Consider the following 14,757-nt stretch of genomic DNA (forward strand, 5'->3'; position numbering starts at 1 on the left):
TATTTCCGGGGAGCCACAGGCCTGCCCCCCCTGCAGACGGTTCACCTCCGATTTCCTGCCTACTTGGGTTTAACACAGTTTTTAAATTTACTTTTGAGCGGGGGCAGTCTCTTTGCACTGGATTGTATTTAGAAGTGTTGCCTATTTAAAGCCCTTTCTAATCTGGGTCTTTATAAGATTTGTTTCTTTGTCTCTAAACCAATTGCGGTAAACTGGGCCATCCCTGGCCCAAATTTAGAAAGACCAGGTGAAGGGGCCAGCGTCTTCCAGGTTCAAGGGCTGTTCTGCAAAGTCTTCCTGGAGAGGGTTCCCAGTGTCCTGAGGTTGCAGCTTCCCTGGGTGCAGGTGTACGTCGTGCTCTGTGTAAGCCCATCCCCTGCATACTCGGAAGGGACACGCCCTTTAACAGAAAGCTATTAAAGCTGATGCTTGCTGTCAAAGTGCCTGTATGCATATATATAAAAAATGCTGGGGGACTTCCCTGGTGGTGCAGTGGTTAAGAATCCGCCTGGCAATGCAGGGGACACGGGTTTGAGCCCTGGTCCGGGAAGATCCCACATGCTGCGGAGCAACTAAGCCTGTGCGCCACAACTACTGAAGCCCGCGTGCCTAGAACCCACGCTCTGCAACAAAGAGTAGCCCCCGCTCGCCTCAACTAGAGAAAGCCTGCATGTAGCAACAAAGACCCAACACAGCTGAAAAATAATTTTTTAAAAAAGAAAAAAACTTAAATGCTGAACACATCATTTGTTTGTTAATGTAAAAATACTACTTGATTTTTGTGAATCAAGTGTGTGTGTCTTTTCCAAGTTCAGTGACATAGGACTTAGAAATCTAAAACATAGATTGTCTGAAAGACAGGTTCTTAAATCCAAGTTTGCTTGTAGATTAGACTATCAGAAAAGAAGGTAGAGGTTTAAAGTAGAGACTACAGTTAAACTTGAATGCAAGAATTGACAGGTTATAGAAAGATATGTTTTGAAGCAGACTTTTTGCCAGTATTTTACTTTTTGTTTCTGTGTTAGTGAAGTAAGAGAAGATGTTTAATTGGTGGTTTCCAAATATTGGCGAAACCTTTAGGTTAAGGATATAATTGACATAAAACATTGTATTAGTTTTTAGGTGTATAACATAATGATTTGATATATGTATATATTGCAAAATGATTACCAAAGTTTTGTTAATTGTTAACATCCATCACCAGATATAGTTACAAATTGAAAATGTTTTTTAGATTTCATTATAACTGAGATTGTACAGTATGTGTCTTTCTTTTTTTTAACATTAACAAAAAATTGAAGTACAGTGAATGTATGATATTGTGTTAGTTTCTGGTGTACAGCAAAGTGATTCAGGAATATATACATATATATATTATAGTTTTCTACATCTGTGAGTCTGTTTCTGTTTCATTAAAAAGCTCGTTTGTGTCATATTTTAGATTCCACATTTAAGTGATATCATATGGTATTTGTCTTTCTCTGTCTGACTTATTTCACTTGGTATAATGCCCTCAAGGTCCATCCATGTTGTCACAAACAGCAGGATTTTCTGCCTTTTTTCCTCGCCGAATAATATTCCACTGTATTGACATATACCTACCACCTCTTCTTTATCCATTCATTTGTCCATGGACACTCAGGTTTCCATATCTTGGCTGTTGTAAATAGTGCTGTCGTGAACGTGGGGTGATTTCACTTCCTTCAGATAAATGCCCAGAAGTGAAATTGTTGGATCATATGGTAGTTCTAATTTTAATTTTTTTTTTGAGGAACCTCCATACTGTTTTCCACAGTGGCTGCATCAATTTACATTCCCACCAACAGTGCGTAAGGGTTCCCCTTTCTCTGCAACCTCACCAGCATTTATTATTTAAATTATTTTTATTTTGAAAATATATTGTGGTTTCTAAAACTACAGCCCACAAAGGTTAATGAGTAGCTGCATTTCTTCTTTTTTTTTTTTTTTTGCGGTACGCGGGCCTCTCATTGTTGTGGCCTCTCCCGTTGCGGAGCACAGACTCCGGACGCACAGGCTCAGCGGCCATGGCTCACGGGCCCAGCCGCTCCGCGGCATGTGGGATCCCCCCGGACAGGGGCATGAACCCATGTCCCCTGCATGGGCAGGCAGACTCTCAACCACTGCGCCACCAGGGAAGCCCTTCTCATTTTTTGAAGTCCCATCTTTACCGGATAATATATTACTTTCCTTAGCAAACGAAAACATTTTCTCTGTCAGTTTTCGATTTAAATGATCATTTTACGTCATCAGTTTATACATTTATTCGTGGTAAGTGTTCCTGCCCAGATCGAAAACAAGCTCTTTTGATCTAAATAGTTGAAGTAATAGTTGTGCCAGTTGATCTGCGTTTCTTATACATCCTGGTGAAATCCCAAGGTGTGTTTAAGGAAAAAGCGTCCTGAGCAGCAGGAAGGGAACGTGCAGGATGCTGCCGGCTCCCAGCCCAGGAGAAAGCAGGTCAGTCTGGGGCTGAGCTCTCATCGTGGACGGACCACCGCCTCCCCCATACCCTCCGTCCTCATTCCTAGGCCTGGAGGAAGTTGTCCATGCTCCCCAGTTAATGCAGATTAGCCTTGGTTTGTTTCGAGGACCAGCAAAGCAGATGCGGCTGGTTCATCTCGAATCCAGGAGAAAGATGGCTGAGTCTTTTGAGAGTTGGCTTAACACGGGTTGTCGTCTCCCTGATCAGGCCTGACTCCAACTGGGGTCTGTGGCCTCAGCTGTGTCCACAGGAGACCACCCCACCTTGTAGCACGTGGCGCCTCTCGGCGCCATTGCCCGTGGCCTCCTTTCCACGCAGACGAACCTGTAGCTTGTCTGGTCTTGTCTCGGCAGTAGCTACATGTCCAGCCAGACGAAGAAGGTGGTCAGCGGCGTCCTCTTCGGCACGGGCCTGTGGGTGGCCCTCATCATCACCATGCGCTACTCTCTGAAGGTGCTGCTGTCCTACCACGGCTGGATGTTCGCCCAGCACGGCAAGATAAGCCGCGCCACCAAAATCTGGATGGTAATGCAAACTCACTGCCAGTGCACAACTGGTGTGGATGTTTTTAAACCGCTCTCTCGAGGTATGCCTGACATCTGCGAAGCTGTAGCTCTTTCACAGCTTGATGTGTTCAGAGATAAGTGTGCGCTTGTGACACCTTCATCACTGCCAAGGCCACAGATTTACCCACTCTCCAAAAGTTTCCTCGGGCCCCACTTACGCCTCTTGCCTTTGGCCGTAAGAGCATTTAACATGAGATCTGCCCTCTTAGCAAATTTGGAAGAGTCCAGCACAGGAGTGTTGGTTCCAGGCCCAATGCCTTAGGGTAGGCCTCCAGGACGTGCTTATTTCTTGTAACTGAAACCTTGTCCCTTTTAACCATCCCGCAGCCCTGTGTCCCCCAGCCCCCGGCAGCCCCCATCCCTCCTTGCTGCTTCCATGGTTCCACGGACCTGTGAGACCACGCAGGATGTGTCCTGTGCCTGGCTCATCCGTCAGCTCCACATCTGGTGTGGGCAGCTTTTACTTCTGAAAGGAAGGTCCTCGCTGGGCCTTTTCCCCTGGGTGACTTTTTTTTTTTTAATTAATTTTTGTTGGGGTATAGTTGATTTACAATGTTGTGTTAGTTTCAGGTGTACAACACAGTGAGTCAGTTATACATATACATATATCCAATGTACATATACATATATCCATTCTTTTGGAGACTCTTTCCCATATAGGTCATTACAGAGTGTTGACTAGAGTTCCCTGTGCTCTACAGTCCCCTTGGTGACTTGAGCGTTGCCCTGTAAGTGCCAGAGAGCTGATTCAACGTGCCTCATTGTTTGGGCCAGAGGCTCTTTTTCTTTAACAATCTTAGTGTGTTCTGAACATCTGGTATTAATTAACGTCTGCTGGGTTTCTCATCCAGGTCACCCATCAAATAAAAGCGCCATCCGTCTGCTTCTTTGTAGCTTTTCTAACCTTAGCTGACCGGTTGACCGGGACTCCCTGACTCACCCTTAGCTTCTAGTACCTTCCATCAGTTCACCTCAGCCCTTAGTCTGCCTGTCACTTACCGGCCATGTGCGTGGATGTTTGTCCCGTGATGGGTTCATCGGTGGCAGAATGCTATCCCCTGGGGCTCCTTGTGAAAGGAGCAGGCACCCTCGTGCCCAAGCCCACCGTACACCCTGGGCTTCACTCTTTCCCAAACCGACTTCCTGCTGTTGCTTGGACGTAAGATTTCTGATTTCCAGACAAGTAGAATTCAACTCCCAAGAGAGATTCTGAGATGGTTTCCACACTGTACAGAGCAAGGTAAACGACCGTCCCCAGGGTGGCCTTCATGGCTGGTGTCCAGGTGAGTCCCACCTGCTCTTCGACATCAAGAATCACCCCCCTGTCCACACACACACACTGTGAGCCCTGGAAGTTCCTTTGAAGTCTGGTCAGCATGAGATGACCAGTCATCACAGCAAGTTTAGATCATTCCAGACTATAGCAGGCAACTATGTGCCATCCACCAGGCTTGATGTTGACCAAAGGGGCTGCACTTGGCTCCAGGTCCAGGTCCCTCTCCCAGCCCCGGGAGCCAATCCTGAAAACGAGGGCCTTGCAGAAGTAGGTGGGTGGAACTTACCGCCATGCAGAAGTGCAGTCAGACCCAATGTCAGGGTGCCCGGGGAACAGCACCGCCGGGACAGGGCAGGACGTCTCAAGGCATCTGTCAGACGTAGGGTTTCATTCACCCTGGGTTTTATTTGGGGTTACTTGTTTGCTGAGGCCTGCAAGTGTAGGGGCAGAAAATGGACTAGAGGAAATGAACCAGCACAGAAAATCAGTCCATGGTCGGCAGGTTGTATATCCTGGAGAACTGGTTTCGGATCTTTGACAGAGCTCGTCTTTGAGAATGTACCTTTTTTTTTTCTTTAAGGGTATGGTCAAGATCTTTTCAGGCCGCAAACCCATGTTGTACAGCTTCCAGACGTGTCTGCCACGCCTGCCGGTCCCAGCCGTCCAAGATACCGTCAACAGGGTAGGTGCGGCTTCGCCCGTCCCCAGAACGCTCACTCTGAAACGCCAGCATCTTTGCAGTTAAGGTCTATGACTTGATGGGACTTCCCTGGCGGTCCAGTGGTTAGGCCTCTATACTCCCAATGCAGGGGGCATGGGCTGGATCCCTGGTTGGGGAACTAAGATCCCGCATGCCCCACGGCATAGCCGGAAAAAAAAAAATCTCATGGCAAACCCACCGCCTAGCAGCAGTTTTGTGTCCTGTAAGTTTGCTTATGCACGTGGTGGACGCTATTGAGTGCTGTGAACTGCTACCTGCCTGCTCTTACCTGCAAGGGCCAGAGCAGATCAAAGTGGGGACCCCGAAAATTCTGAACTGGAGGCCTGGCCTTGACCTGGTGGCGTGACCTTCTCCGTCCCTATCATTCTGGCTCCTTTCCCGTCCCGGTGTCCTGAACACCAGCCTTCGGTCCTACCCTTGGCTCTCAGGGCCTCCCCACCCATCTCATTGGCACCTTCGTAGCTTAGGTGAGAATAGCGCTCTTATTAAGGACCAGATGACGGAGAAAAAAATATACATTGAAAGTTCCTTGTCGATCAAACCTCGATCTTGTCAGTCTAGAATCCAGTTTGATGGTTTTTGTGGTGATTCAAGATCTGGGAGCTTGTATGCCAGTAAAGGACAAAAAAGTTTAGTTGTTGAGTTATCACCGATCTAAAACATCCTTTAGTATTGGAGTTAGCTACCTTGTGTGAAGACCTGCCTTTTTCTAAGGCACAAGGAAGGAAACCGCCTGTTTTAACTAGGCTTGTGTTTCTCCCATCAACCCCAGTACCTGGAATCCGTGAAGCCTCTTATGAAGGAAGGAGACTTTGCACGGATGACAGGTCTGGCAGAAGATTTTGCTATCAATCTCGGGCCGAAATTGCAGTGGTATTTGAAGCTGAAGTCCTGGTGGGCTACCAATTATGTGAGTATACATACACGCTGTTTTTCTTGGTGGCATTTTCTGTAGGAGCATATAATCTGTTCCATGAGCCAGCTAGCTTCCCTGCGCATGGCGGGTGGGAGGAGACATTGAAACGAGGCAGGGGGGTTGAGGTTTTGAGGAGTGGCTAGCTTGGAGGAGAAGGTGTGACCCAGACACACCCGGTGGGTGGGGCTGGAAGTGGGCGGTGGCTGGAGAAAACGTGGTGGGTGGGGCAAGTCACCTTCGAGTTTGATCCTGGTGACATGGGCGTGTTGAGTTTGTAAACATTTTCACATGTACGCTTAGGTTCTTAGGTGAGCACTGTTCTGTATGAGTATGTACTTTACAAAGTGAAGGAATCGTGATCCTTGGGTCCTGGAGGTTGTGGATGCGGTTAGGATGAGGTTGCTGGCCTTCTAGGGGACATCAGGAGGACAGCACACATGGACCCTGTGTGGCTCTGAAAGGGAACTGAGCATGGCTCAGTGGCTGCCTTGGGGAGGCTTGGCAGCAGAAGGCGAGAAGCAGTCTGTGGGGCCGTTTGGGGTGGTGTTGATGGTCAAGAAATGTTAGCAGTCCGACATGTATCCCTTCTTTTCCATTTGGTTTTTTTTTTTTTTTAACCCTCTATAAAATGAAGGTGATCTGCCTTCTAGCTATGTGTTGACTTGAATAAAACCGCTTTCCAGTTCCTTCCCACTGTTTTGCATTCCATCTAGTTAGGGCTGTCTTGGCCCCCAAGAGAGGGAGAAACGATGTCAAACATGCAAGACAAAGCACTAAATGCACCCTCCCCCAGCCCCCCCGCACCCCGCCTTCGCCCTGGGCAGCCTGGTTAAGCCTGTCGGTTGGTCTCTCCTGTGTGCACCTGACAGGTGAGTGACTGGTGGGAGGAGTACATCTACCTCCGAGGACGAGGGCCACTGATGGTGAACAGCAATTACTACGCGATGGTGAGTCCCGAGCCGTGTCTGATGGAGACCACGCACCAGGGTGGCCTCTTCCCGGCCCTGTGGGCTGCCTGGGGACGCTGTGGGTTTCCCCATGCTCCTCTGGCCCTGCCGTCCCCGTCCGAGGCCTCACGCCCCTAGCAGGGAGCCCAGGACCTGCTTTGCACACTGGAGAGCCCCGTGGATGTCCTTTTGGAATTGCCAAGTAGCTCAAGGCACCCACCAACCTGCTGCAGAGACATTCGGATCGCACAAGTGCTCTCGTGGCAATTGGCTTTCCTCGTGGCAGCGAACCTCTCCCTCTTTTCCTTCCCTCTGTTTTCCTGACTGAGCCTGCTTAGTGGTGAAGGATCACATCCCTGCCCACCCCGAAAAGCTCAGGGGCCGTGGGTCGGCTGAGAGTTTGTCCACACGCTCAGCTTTGTTATTCTGGGCCCTGGGACGCCAGGGGTGCTGCACTGAGTGTCATTTTCACACCTCCTTGGTCTTTCTTGCCTTTTGAGACATAGGTGGTCTGCAGAGCACACCCTGTTATTTTTTATTATTATTATCATTTTTTGCGGTACGCGGGCCTTTCACTGTTGTGGCCTCTCCCGTTGCGGAGCACAGGCTCCAGATGCGCAGGCTCAGCAGCCATGGCTCACGGGCCCAGCCGCTCCACGGCATGTGGGATCTTCCCGGACTGGGGCACGAACCCATGTCCCCTGCATCGGCAGGCGGACTCTCAATCACTGCACCAGCAGGGAAGCCCCAGAAGACTTCTTTTTGAGAGTGAGCTGTCCACCTGGTGCCCTTTCGTTCCTGAAGACTTTGGTGTCCATTTCCCACATAATCAGGGGCAGCCCTGCACATAGGTTCTCTCAAAATATAGTTGAGACAAGCATCCCTTGGACTTGAAAAATGTAGACACTTAGAAATGTGTCCCCAGATTTAGAAAGTTGCAAGCACTGCTCTATATAAAAGGTTATTTTAACCTTTGGTTCCTTCTCATTCAGAAAACTTCCTAATTATCTAATTGCTCCTTTCAATTTCTGCTTTCCTTTTTATGTATTCTATGAGGATAATTGGGGTGAAGCACTGTTATCTTTTTTTTTTTTGGCTTGAATTATATTTATTTACAATTTACTTTTAAAATACACGGTTACCTTTCCTAGCCCAAGAATTATTTGGGGGCTTAAAACGTGAACACAATAAAACTGAAAAAGGGTAGAAGATGAAAATAATTTCTTTTTTTTTTTTTTTTTTTTTAAATAAATTTATTTATTTATTTTTGGCTGTGTTGGGTCTTCGTTTCTGTGCAAGGGCTTTCTCTAATTGTGGCAAGCGGGGGCCACTCTTCATTGCAGTGCACGGGCCTCTCACTATCGCAGCCTCTGTTGTTGCAGAGCACAGGCTCCAGACGCGCAGGCTCAGTAGTTGTGGCTCACGGGCCTAGTTGCTCCGCGGCATGTGGGATCTTCCCAGACCAGGCCTCGAACCCGTGTCCCCTGCATTAGCAGGCATATTCTCAACCACTGCGCCACCAGGGAAGCCCGAAAATAATTTCTTTTCCAGCAGAGCAGATGTCATTAACACCTGTATAGAAATATTTTAACTGTGTGTTGAAGTTAGCTTGTCTTTTCCTATGAACATGCTCCCTGCTGTTGTGTGTTTTCTTGTATCAGGATTTGCTGTACATCACACCGACTCACATTCAGGCAGCGAGAGCAGGCAACGGTATCCATGCCATCCTGCTTTACAGACGCAAACTGGACCGGGAGGAAATCAAACCAGTACGCAAACAAACTGCTTTTTAAAAAATTCTTTTAGAACAGTTCTATCAAGGTGTAACTGATGTACTGCACATGTTTGAAGCATCCGCTTTGATAAGTTCTGATATACTGATGTATATCTCTGTACTCGTGAAACCATCACCATAGTCAAGTTAGTGAACCACCCCTGAGAGTTCGCTGGTGTCCCTTTCCACTCCCCCCGACCATCGCCTTGATCTGCTTTCTGTCACTCTAGGTTAGCTTGCATCTTCTAAAACTTGTGAATGGAATTTTACAGCATGCATTTTTTTTTTTTTTGGTCTAGCCTCTTTCACTCAGCATAATTACTTTGAGATTTAATTCTCCTCTGTATCCTAAATGGATATATGTTTGATGTATTTTAGTTCTGCAATTTGTCCTACGAAGAAGCCCTCGCTTGCTTGTGAAGGAAATAATATAGCTGTCTAGCTACTCACGAGAAGGCATTTTTTCCTTCTTTTTCTTTTTTTAAAATTTTTATTGGAGTATAGTTGATTTACAATGTTGTGTTAGTTTCAGGTGTACAGCAAATTGAATCAGTTATGCGTATACATATATCCACTCTTTTTTAGATTCTTTTCCCATGTAAGCCATTACAGAGTGTTGAGTAGACTGCCCTGTGCTATACAGCAGGTCCTTATTAGTTATCTGTTTATATATAGTAGTGTGTATATGTCAATCCCAATCTCCCAATTTATCTCTCCCCCCCCCTGGCATTTTTTTTTTCTTAAATACCCCTTTGGTTTAAGTGTCAGTTTATAAGTGACCCATTAGGGTGTGTTATTTAGGAATAAGAAGCAAGATGTTGTGCCTTGGCCTGGTTCTGCAAACTCCAGGGCAGCACGGTGTCCCAGGGAGCCACCGTTCTTTATAGTGTTTGGAAAAGATTAAGTCCAGCCACGCTATGTGCACAGAAAACAAATCCAGCATTTAAATGTGTGGACTTGATTTGCTCCTTAGATTTTTGTCTGAAACATGCTTCTATTACAGATTTTTCTTTTGGGATCTACAGTTCCACTCTGCTCCGCCCAGTGGGAGCGAATGTTTAATACTTCTCGGATCCCAGGAGAGGAAACAGGTGCGTGATCTGCTCGGGGTTCCTTTGGGAATCAGAACTTTCCATCCTTATGCTCAGGAGTTGTTGGAGGAGACCACACTGATGAGTGCTGACCTTCTAAGATTTCAGAGATTTCAGGCTCGTCAACCTTCCTTCTGTTGAATTTCCTTTGTCTTTCTCAGGCCTGGACAGTTAACTGATTTTCAGACCTCAGTTTCTCTTCGGTTGAAGGCTGTCTTGTGGTGGAGTTTTTTCTAGGTTGGGTTAGGAATATTCCTATTTCTTCATCTGGATCTTTCAGGGGCGTTTTGCTCGGGCTCCCACGCGGGGTTTATGGTGGGAAGCGCCCTGGATTGTGCTCAGGGAAACCAGATTTGTGGTTCAGCAGCTCACTGCCAGCAGCCTGACCTGGGACACGTGACCCCCCTCCTTTCCCACTGCCCAGCATAGGGGGGCCACATCTGTCCCAGCCGGGAGACCCTCAAGAATGTAAGGGAGAGACAGTGGCACCGCCTGGGTCCATCCCAGGCCCGCCAGGGCTCAGGCTTAGCGAAGGTTGCGTCCTTTGCTCCAGGAGACACGTCCAGTGAGCGGCCGAGCAGAGCTTAGCACTCAGGCCTGTCTGATCCCAGAGCTCTCGATTCGGGTCCTCTACCAAGTCCTCTGCAGACCTTTGGGAAGCGGACTCGTGAGCTGAGCAGAGTGATGCGGGGAGAAGAATTGGTGCCGTCACGGGTAGTTTTCTCCCCTCCCCTAACCGGGTGCCTCCGGATTCTGCCTCCCCCCACCCCCTCCCCAGACACCCTCCAGCACCTCAGGGACAGCAGGCACATCGTCGTGTTCCACAAAGGCCGCTACTTCAAGGTCTGGCTCTACCACGACGGCCGGCTGTTGAAGCCCCGGGAGATGGAACAGCAGATGCAGAGGATCCTGGATGACCCGTCGGAGCCCCAGGCTGGGGAGGCGAAGCTGGCAGCCCTCACGGCGGGAGATAGGTGTGCAGCCCCTCTGTGATGCCGTTGTGTCTGGGGGCCATCGGGGACGGGCGCTCAGGGTGCTCTCCTCACCCAGGGTCCCGTCTGGCGGGGAGGTGTGTCCACTACCTGCAGCCCTTGGCTTGGCTTTGTCCCCGGGGAGCGGGTTCTGCCCCCACCCTCAGGTCCCCTCGGGCATCCGTGGGACAGGCAGGCGTGCATGTGCACGGGTCCCAGGGCACATGACAGAAGGAAGGAGGTAGGCGTCTTCCCCGGACTGCGGCATATTTTATCTAGAAACAGACGTGTTTAACCAGGGCCTCTGTGGTAGGGGTAACTTCCTGCCTCGTCTGAAGCTTGAGGACCTGGCTTGTGCAACCTCGGCTCTGATACCTTTGGGGCTGGATAAGTCTGTTTTAGGTGGCGGAGGGGAGCATTGTCCTGTGCACCGTAGGGCGCTGAGCAGCATGCCTGGCCTCTCCCACTGGATGCCAGTAGCATCCCCCAGCGTGGCAAGCAAATCTGTCTTCAGGCTTTGCCCAGGGCCGCTGGGGGCAGTATGGTCCCTGGTTGAGGACCCCTGAGGTCAGCAGTGTGGCCACCGTTAGGGCAGCACTGGGAATAAGGTGGTGAGTGACTGACCTGTGGAGAACAGGAAGGTGCCTGGGTGAGGGCACACAGAGACCGGCAGTGAACCGTGGGGACCGACAGGCCACAGAGGTGTCCAGAGAGCAGATGCTGGGAGCCGTGGAGGGGGTCAGGGTGCCGGAACTCCAGGTGGGATGGGTCCCGTGTGCCCGGCTGCACTTGGGCTTGATTCTGTGATGGGCTGCTGTTAAAGGGACCATGTTAGGCTGGAGTGACCTGAGCAGACTTGGGAGATCATTCTGGTCCAGGGGCTCCTGGAAGCAAGATCCTCGCTGCTTGAGGACCAGAAACAGGCGGTGTTAGTAGGAAGGGAGGCTCAGTCCGAGAAGCTGGGGTGTTTGGCCATTCTGGGGACAAAGACTCAGCTGGAACAGAGGGGGCGTGTGTCCTGGGGAATGAGCCCTGGGTCCCCAGTGCTGATTGAGTGTCACTGGGGCACCCAGCTGGGCAGAGGTGGGGCGGGGCGGGATGCAGGCTCAGTGAGCTCCACCCTGATGCTCCGCCCGTGGGGCATCACCCATCTCCTCTGCCTGAGCGCTGACGCTGTCCCCAGGCACTGAAGAGAGCGGTTGGGGCTGATCCTGTGATGGGACCCGTTGTGTTTATGGGCGTTTTAGCCCCATGGGCGGCCTCAGCTGAGCACTCGGTGCGCGGGGAGAAGAGGGTGGGAGACAGAGGCCAAGTGGCCCTGACGTGGAAAGGTGGGTGGGGGCCTGAGTGAGGGGGCCCAGGAGCCATCTGGGGAAGCCACGGCTGGGGTGGCTCTCAAGAAGCGGGTGTCCCGTTAGCACTGTGTACCCCACGTAGGGCGGGACGGAAAGGGATCCCTGAATTCCGCTCCCAGGGTGCCCCTTATCAAGGGGGTGTCGTGTGGCTGTTTGTAGCATGGACCTGGGGCAGGCTGGCCTGGGTAGGAATCCCAACCTGTCACGAAGGAGCTGTGACTTCATCTCTGTGCCTCAGTTTCTTCATCTGAAAAATGGGACAGTGGTGTCAGGGCCCGTGAGCTTGTCCCGGCACCAGGGAAGTGCTCTTGGCACTCGCTGTGGCTTCCGTGGGGTGGTTCCGTGGAGGGGGTCTGGGCACGGGGCTGGGAAGGATGTGAGCGGGGCCCTGCCTGCCGGTGGGTCTGCTGCCCTGGACGGCAGAGCTTGGGGCCCGTCTGGATTCTTGTCCTTCACTTGGCATTTATGGACGAGGTTCCATGCCTGCGACTGCCCTGGAGCAGATACAAGGAGAAGGCGAGGCCCCTGCCCGCAAACAAAGCAGCCCAGCTGGCAGGCAGGTGGGTGACTGCAGATGCAGAAAGTTGCAAACGTGTAGTTTTCCTTAAACCCCTACAACACTGGAAACTGAAAACCGTTGTCTTTCCAAACATCCCATGTAAAGAGATGTCACCAAACTGCTGCAGGTTTTTTTATATGTTTCTTTTTCATTTATTTCTTTTTATTTTTGGCTGCGATGGGTCTTCGTTGCTGCACAAGGACTTTCTCTAGTTGCAGCGAGCGGGGGCTGCTCTTTGTTGCAGTGCGCAGGCTCTAGGCGCGCAGCCTTCTGTAATTGCGGCACGCGGGCTTCAGTAGTTGCGGCTCATGGGCTCAGTAGTTGTGGCACGTGGGCCCTAGAGCGCAGGCTCGGTAGTTGTGGCGCACGGGCTTAGTTGCTCCGCGGCATGTGGGATCTTCCCGGACCACGGCTCGAAACCGTGTCCCCTGCACTGGCAGGCGGATTCTTAACCACTGCGCCACCAGGGAAGTCCCTGCTGCAGGTTTAATTGTATTTAATCCTCACTGCAGAGTCCCCTGGGCCAAGTGTCGCCAGGCCTATTTTGGACGTGGGAAAAACAAGCAGTCTCTGGATGCAGTGGAAAAAGCCGCGTTCTTCGTGACATTGGACGAAACAGAACAAGGGTATAGGGAGGAAGACCCGGTTACGTCGATGGATAGCTACGCCAAATCTCTGCTGCACGGCAGGTGTTTCGACAGGTATCACGCTTACCTTCTGAACCACAATGGTTTGCCTGTGGACTTGGAAGAAATGTTACATGTGGCTGACACCCAGCCTCAAGTATGTATCCACGCTCTTAAGGGATAAGGCTAGCGTGAAAATAGGACTGGTAACTCTCTTCTTTCCACCAAAACTGTTACACACACACACAGCTTAAGCAGCGGCTTTGAGGTCCTTCCCCTCTCTGTGCACGACACCTCCACTTGGAGATGCTCATGAGGAGTGACTGTGGGTTACCTGGAACCAGGTGGGGGAAGGTGGTACCTGGGGCCTGACCTGGATGTCGGCTCTGGCTTTGCTCACCGAGCGCGTGATTGTGGTGAGGCTCTTCCACCTCTTGGAGGCTCCTTTGCCTTGTCTGTAAAGTGAGGTCCTGCCTGCCCATCAGGTTGGGGGTGAGGATTGGCTGGGGTGGGGGAAGGGTGCGGCAGGCACAGTTGGTCTTCCATATCCACGGGTTCAGCCAACTACAGACCGTGGACCGTTGTTTAAGAGCCTCGGTTGTGGAGCCTGCGGATACGGAGGGCCAACTGTGTGGGGCTGGAGCATCCTCAGGGTTTGGTATTGGCAGCAGGTCCTATAACCAACCCCCCGGCAGATACCGAGGGATGACTTTGCAGCCTCCTATTTCTCTGCAGTTGCCTTGTGCATCCTTTTTTGTTACAATGATACGCCCTGTTCTCCTGCTCTCCAGTACCTGAATGCCTGTCCCTGCGTAGGGAGGGGAGAAATGGACGACTTAGGGTCCTAGGTGTGCCTTTATTGTCACCTGCGGAGACCTGTTCACCCCCGCGGGTGCCAAGTCAGTGAGCCCATCCAGAGGAAAACAGATACATCGTTCGGGTTTATTTTTGTCTTTGTAAATGTGTAAGTCACATAAACGTTTTTGTTTCGTGTAGGTGGTTTGATAAATCGATCACGTTTGTCATCTTCAAAAACGGCAAGGTGGGCATAAACGCGGAGCACTCCTGGGCCGACGCCCCCATCATCGGTCACCTCTGGGAGGTGAGTGTCTGCAGGCTTAACCTGAGTGTGGAAATTGCTGTTGGAATTTCTGAACTTAACTGAAGTTAACTTCACAGTATCTGTCTGGTTATACTAAGTGTTTCCAGCAGGTGTCGGCGCCGAATGTAAAGTTAAATCAGTAACGGAAGTCATTCCTGTCTTCATTCCCTACAGCTGAGGGTCCTTAAATGGAAACATTTAATGTCATGTCCTGATGGAGCCAAAATAGTGAGATGGCCTTGGCTCCAACGCAGTGACATCAGGGCGGAACTGAAGCTCAGTTATTTTGAAATAAACCACCCCTTCTTTGCTGTGTTTTCTAGATTTTCCTATCTGCCAAGCGTTAGGCC

The 14,757-nt window shown here is 50.5% G+C and overlaps 1 protein-coding gene across 1 annotated transcript in view; it reads left to right on the top strand.

Moving 5' to 3' along the window:
* Nucleotides 1-14,757, top strand: part of CPT1A (carnitine palmitoyltransferase 1A) — a 65,403-nt gene that overhangs the window by 22,287 nt on the left and 28,359 nt on the right. Inside the window, exons 4-12 of the mRNA XM_060103000.1 lie at nt 2,857-3,028; nt 4,926-5,027; nt 5,839-5,976; nt 6,852-6,929; nt 8,591-8,698; nt 9,707-9,794; nt 10,573-10,768; nt 13,192-13,380; nt 14,302-14,407. Of these exons, the coding sequence (XP_059958983.1) occupies nt 2,857-3,028; nt 4,926-5,027; nt 5,839-5,976; nt 6,852-6,929; nt 8,591-8,698; nt 9,707-9,794; nt 10,573-10,768; nt 13,192-13,380; nt 14,302-14,407 (1,177 nt within the window). The remainder of the gene's footprint in view (nt 1-2,856; nt 3,029-4,925; nt 5,028-5,838; nt 5,977-6,851; nt 6,930-8,590; nt 8,699-9,706; nt 9,795-10,572; nt 10,769-13,191; nt 13,381-14,301; nt 14,408-14,757) is intronic.

The sequence above is a fragment of the Mesoplodon densirostris genome, chromosome 7, assembly GCF_025265405.1.
Source record: "Mesoplodon densirostris isolate mMesDen1 chromosome 7, mMesDen1 primary haplotype, whole genome shotgun sequence".
Taxonomy (NCBI): Eukaryota; Metazoa; Chordata; class Mammalia; order Artiodactyla; family Ziphiidae; genus Mesoplodon; species Mesoplodon densirostris.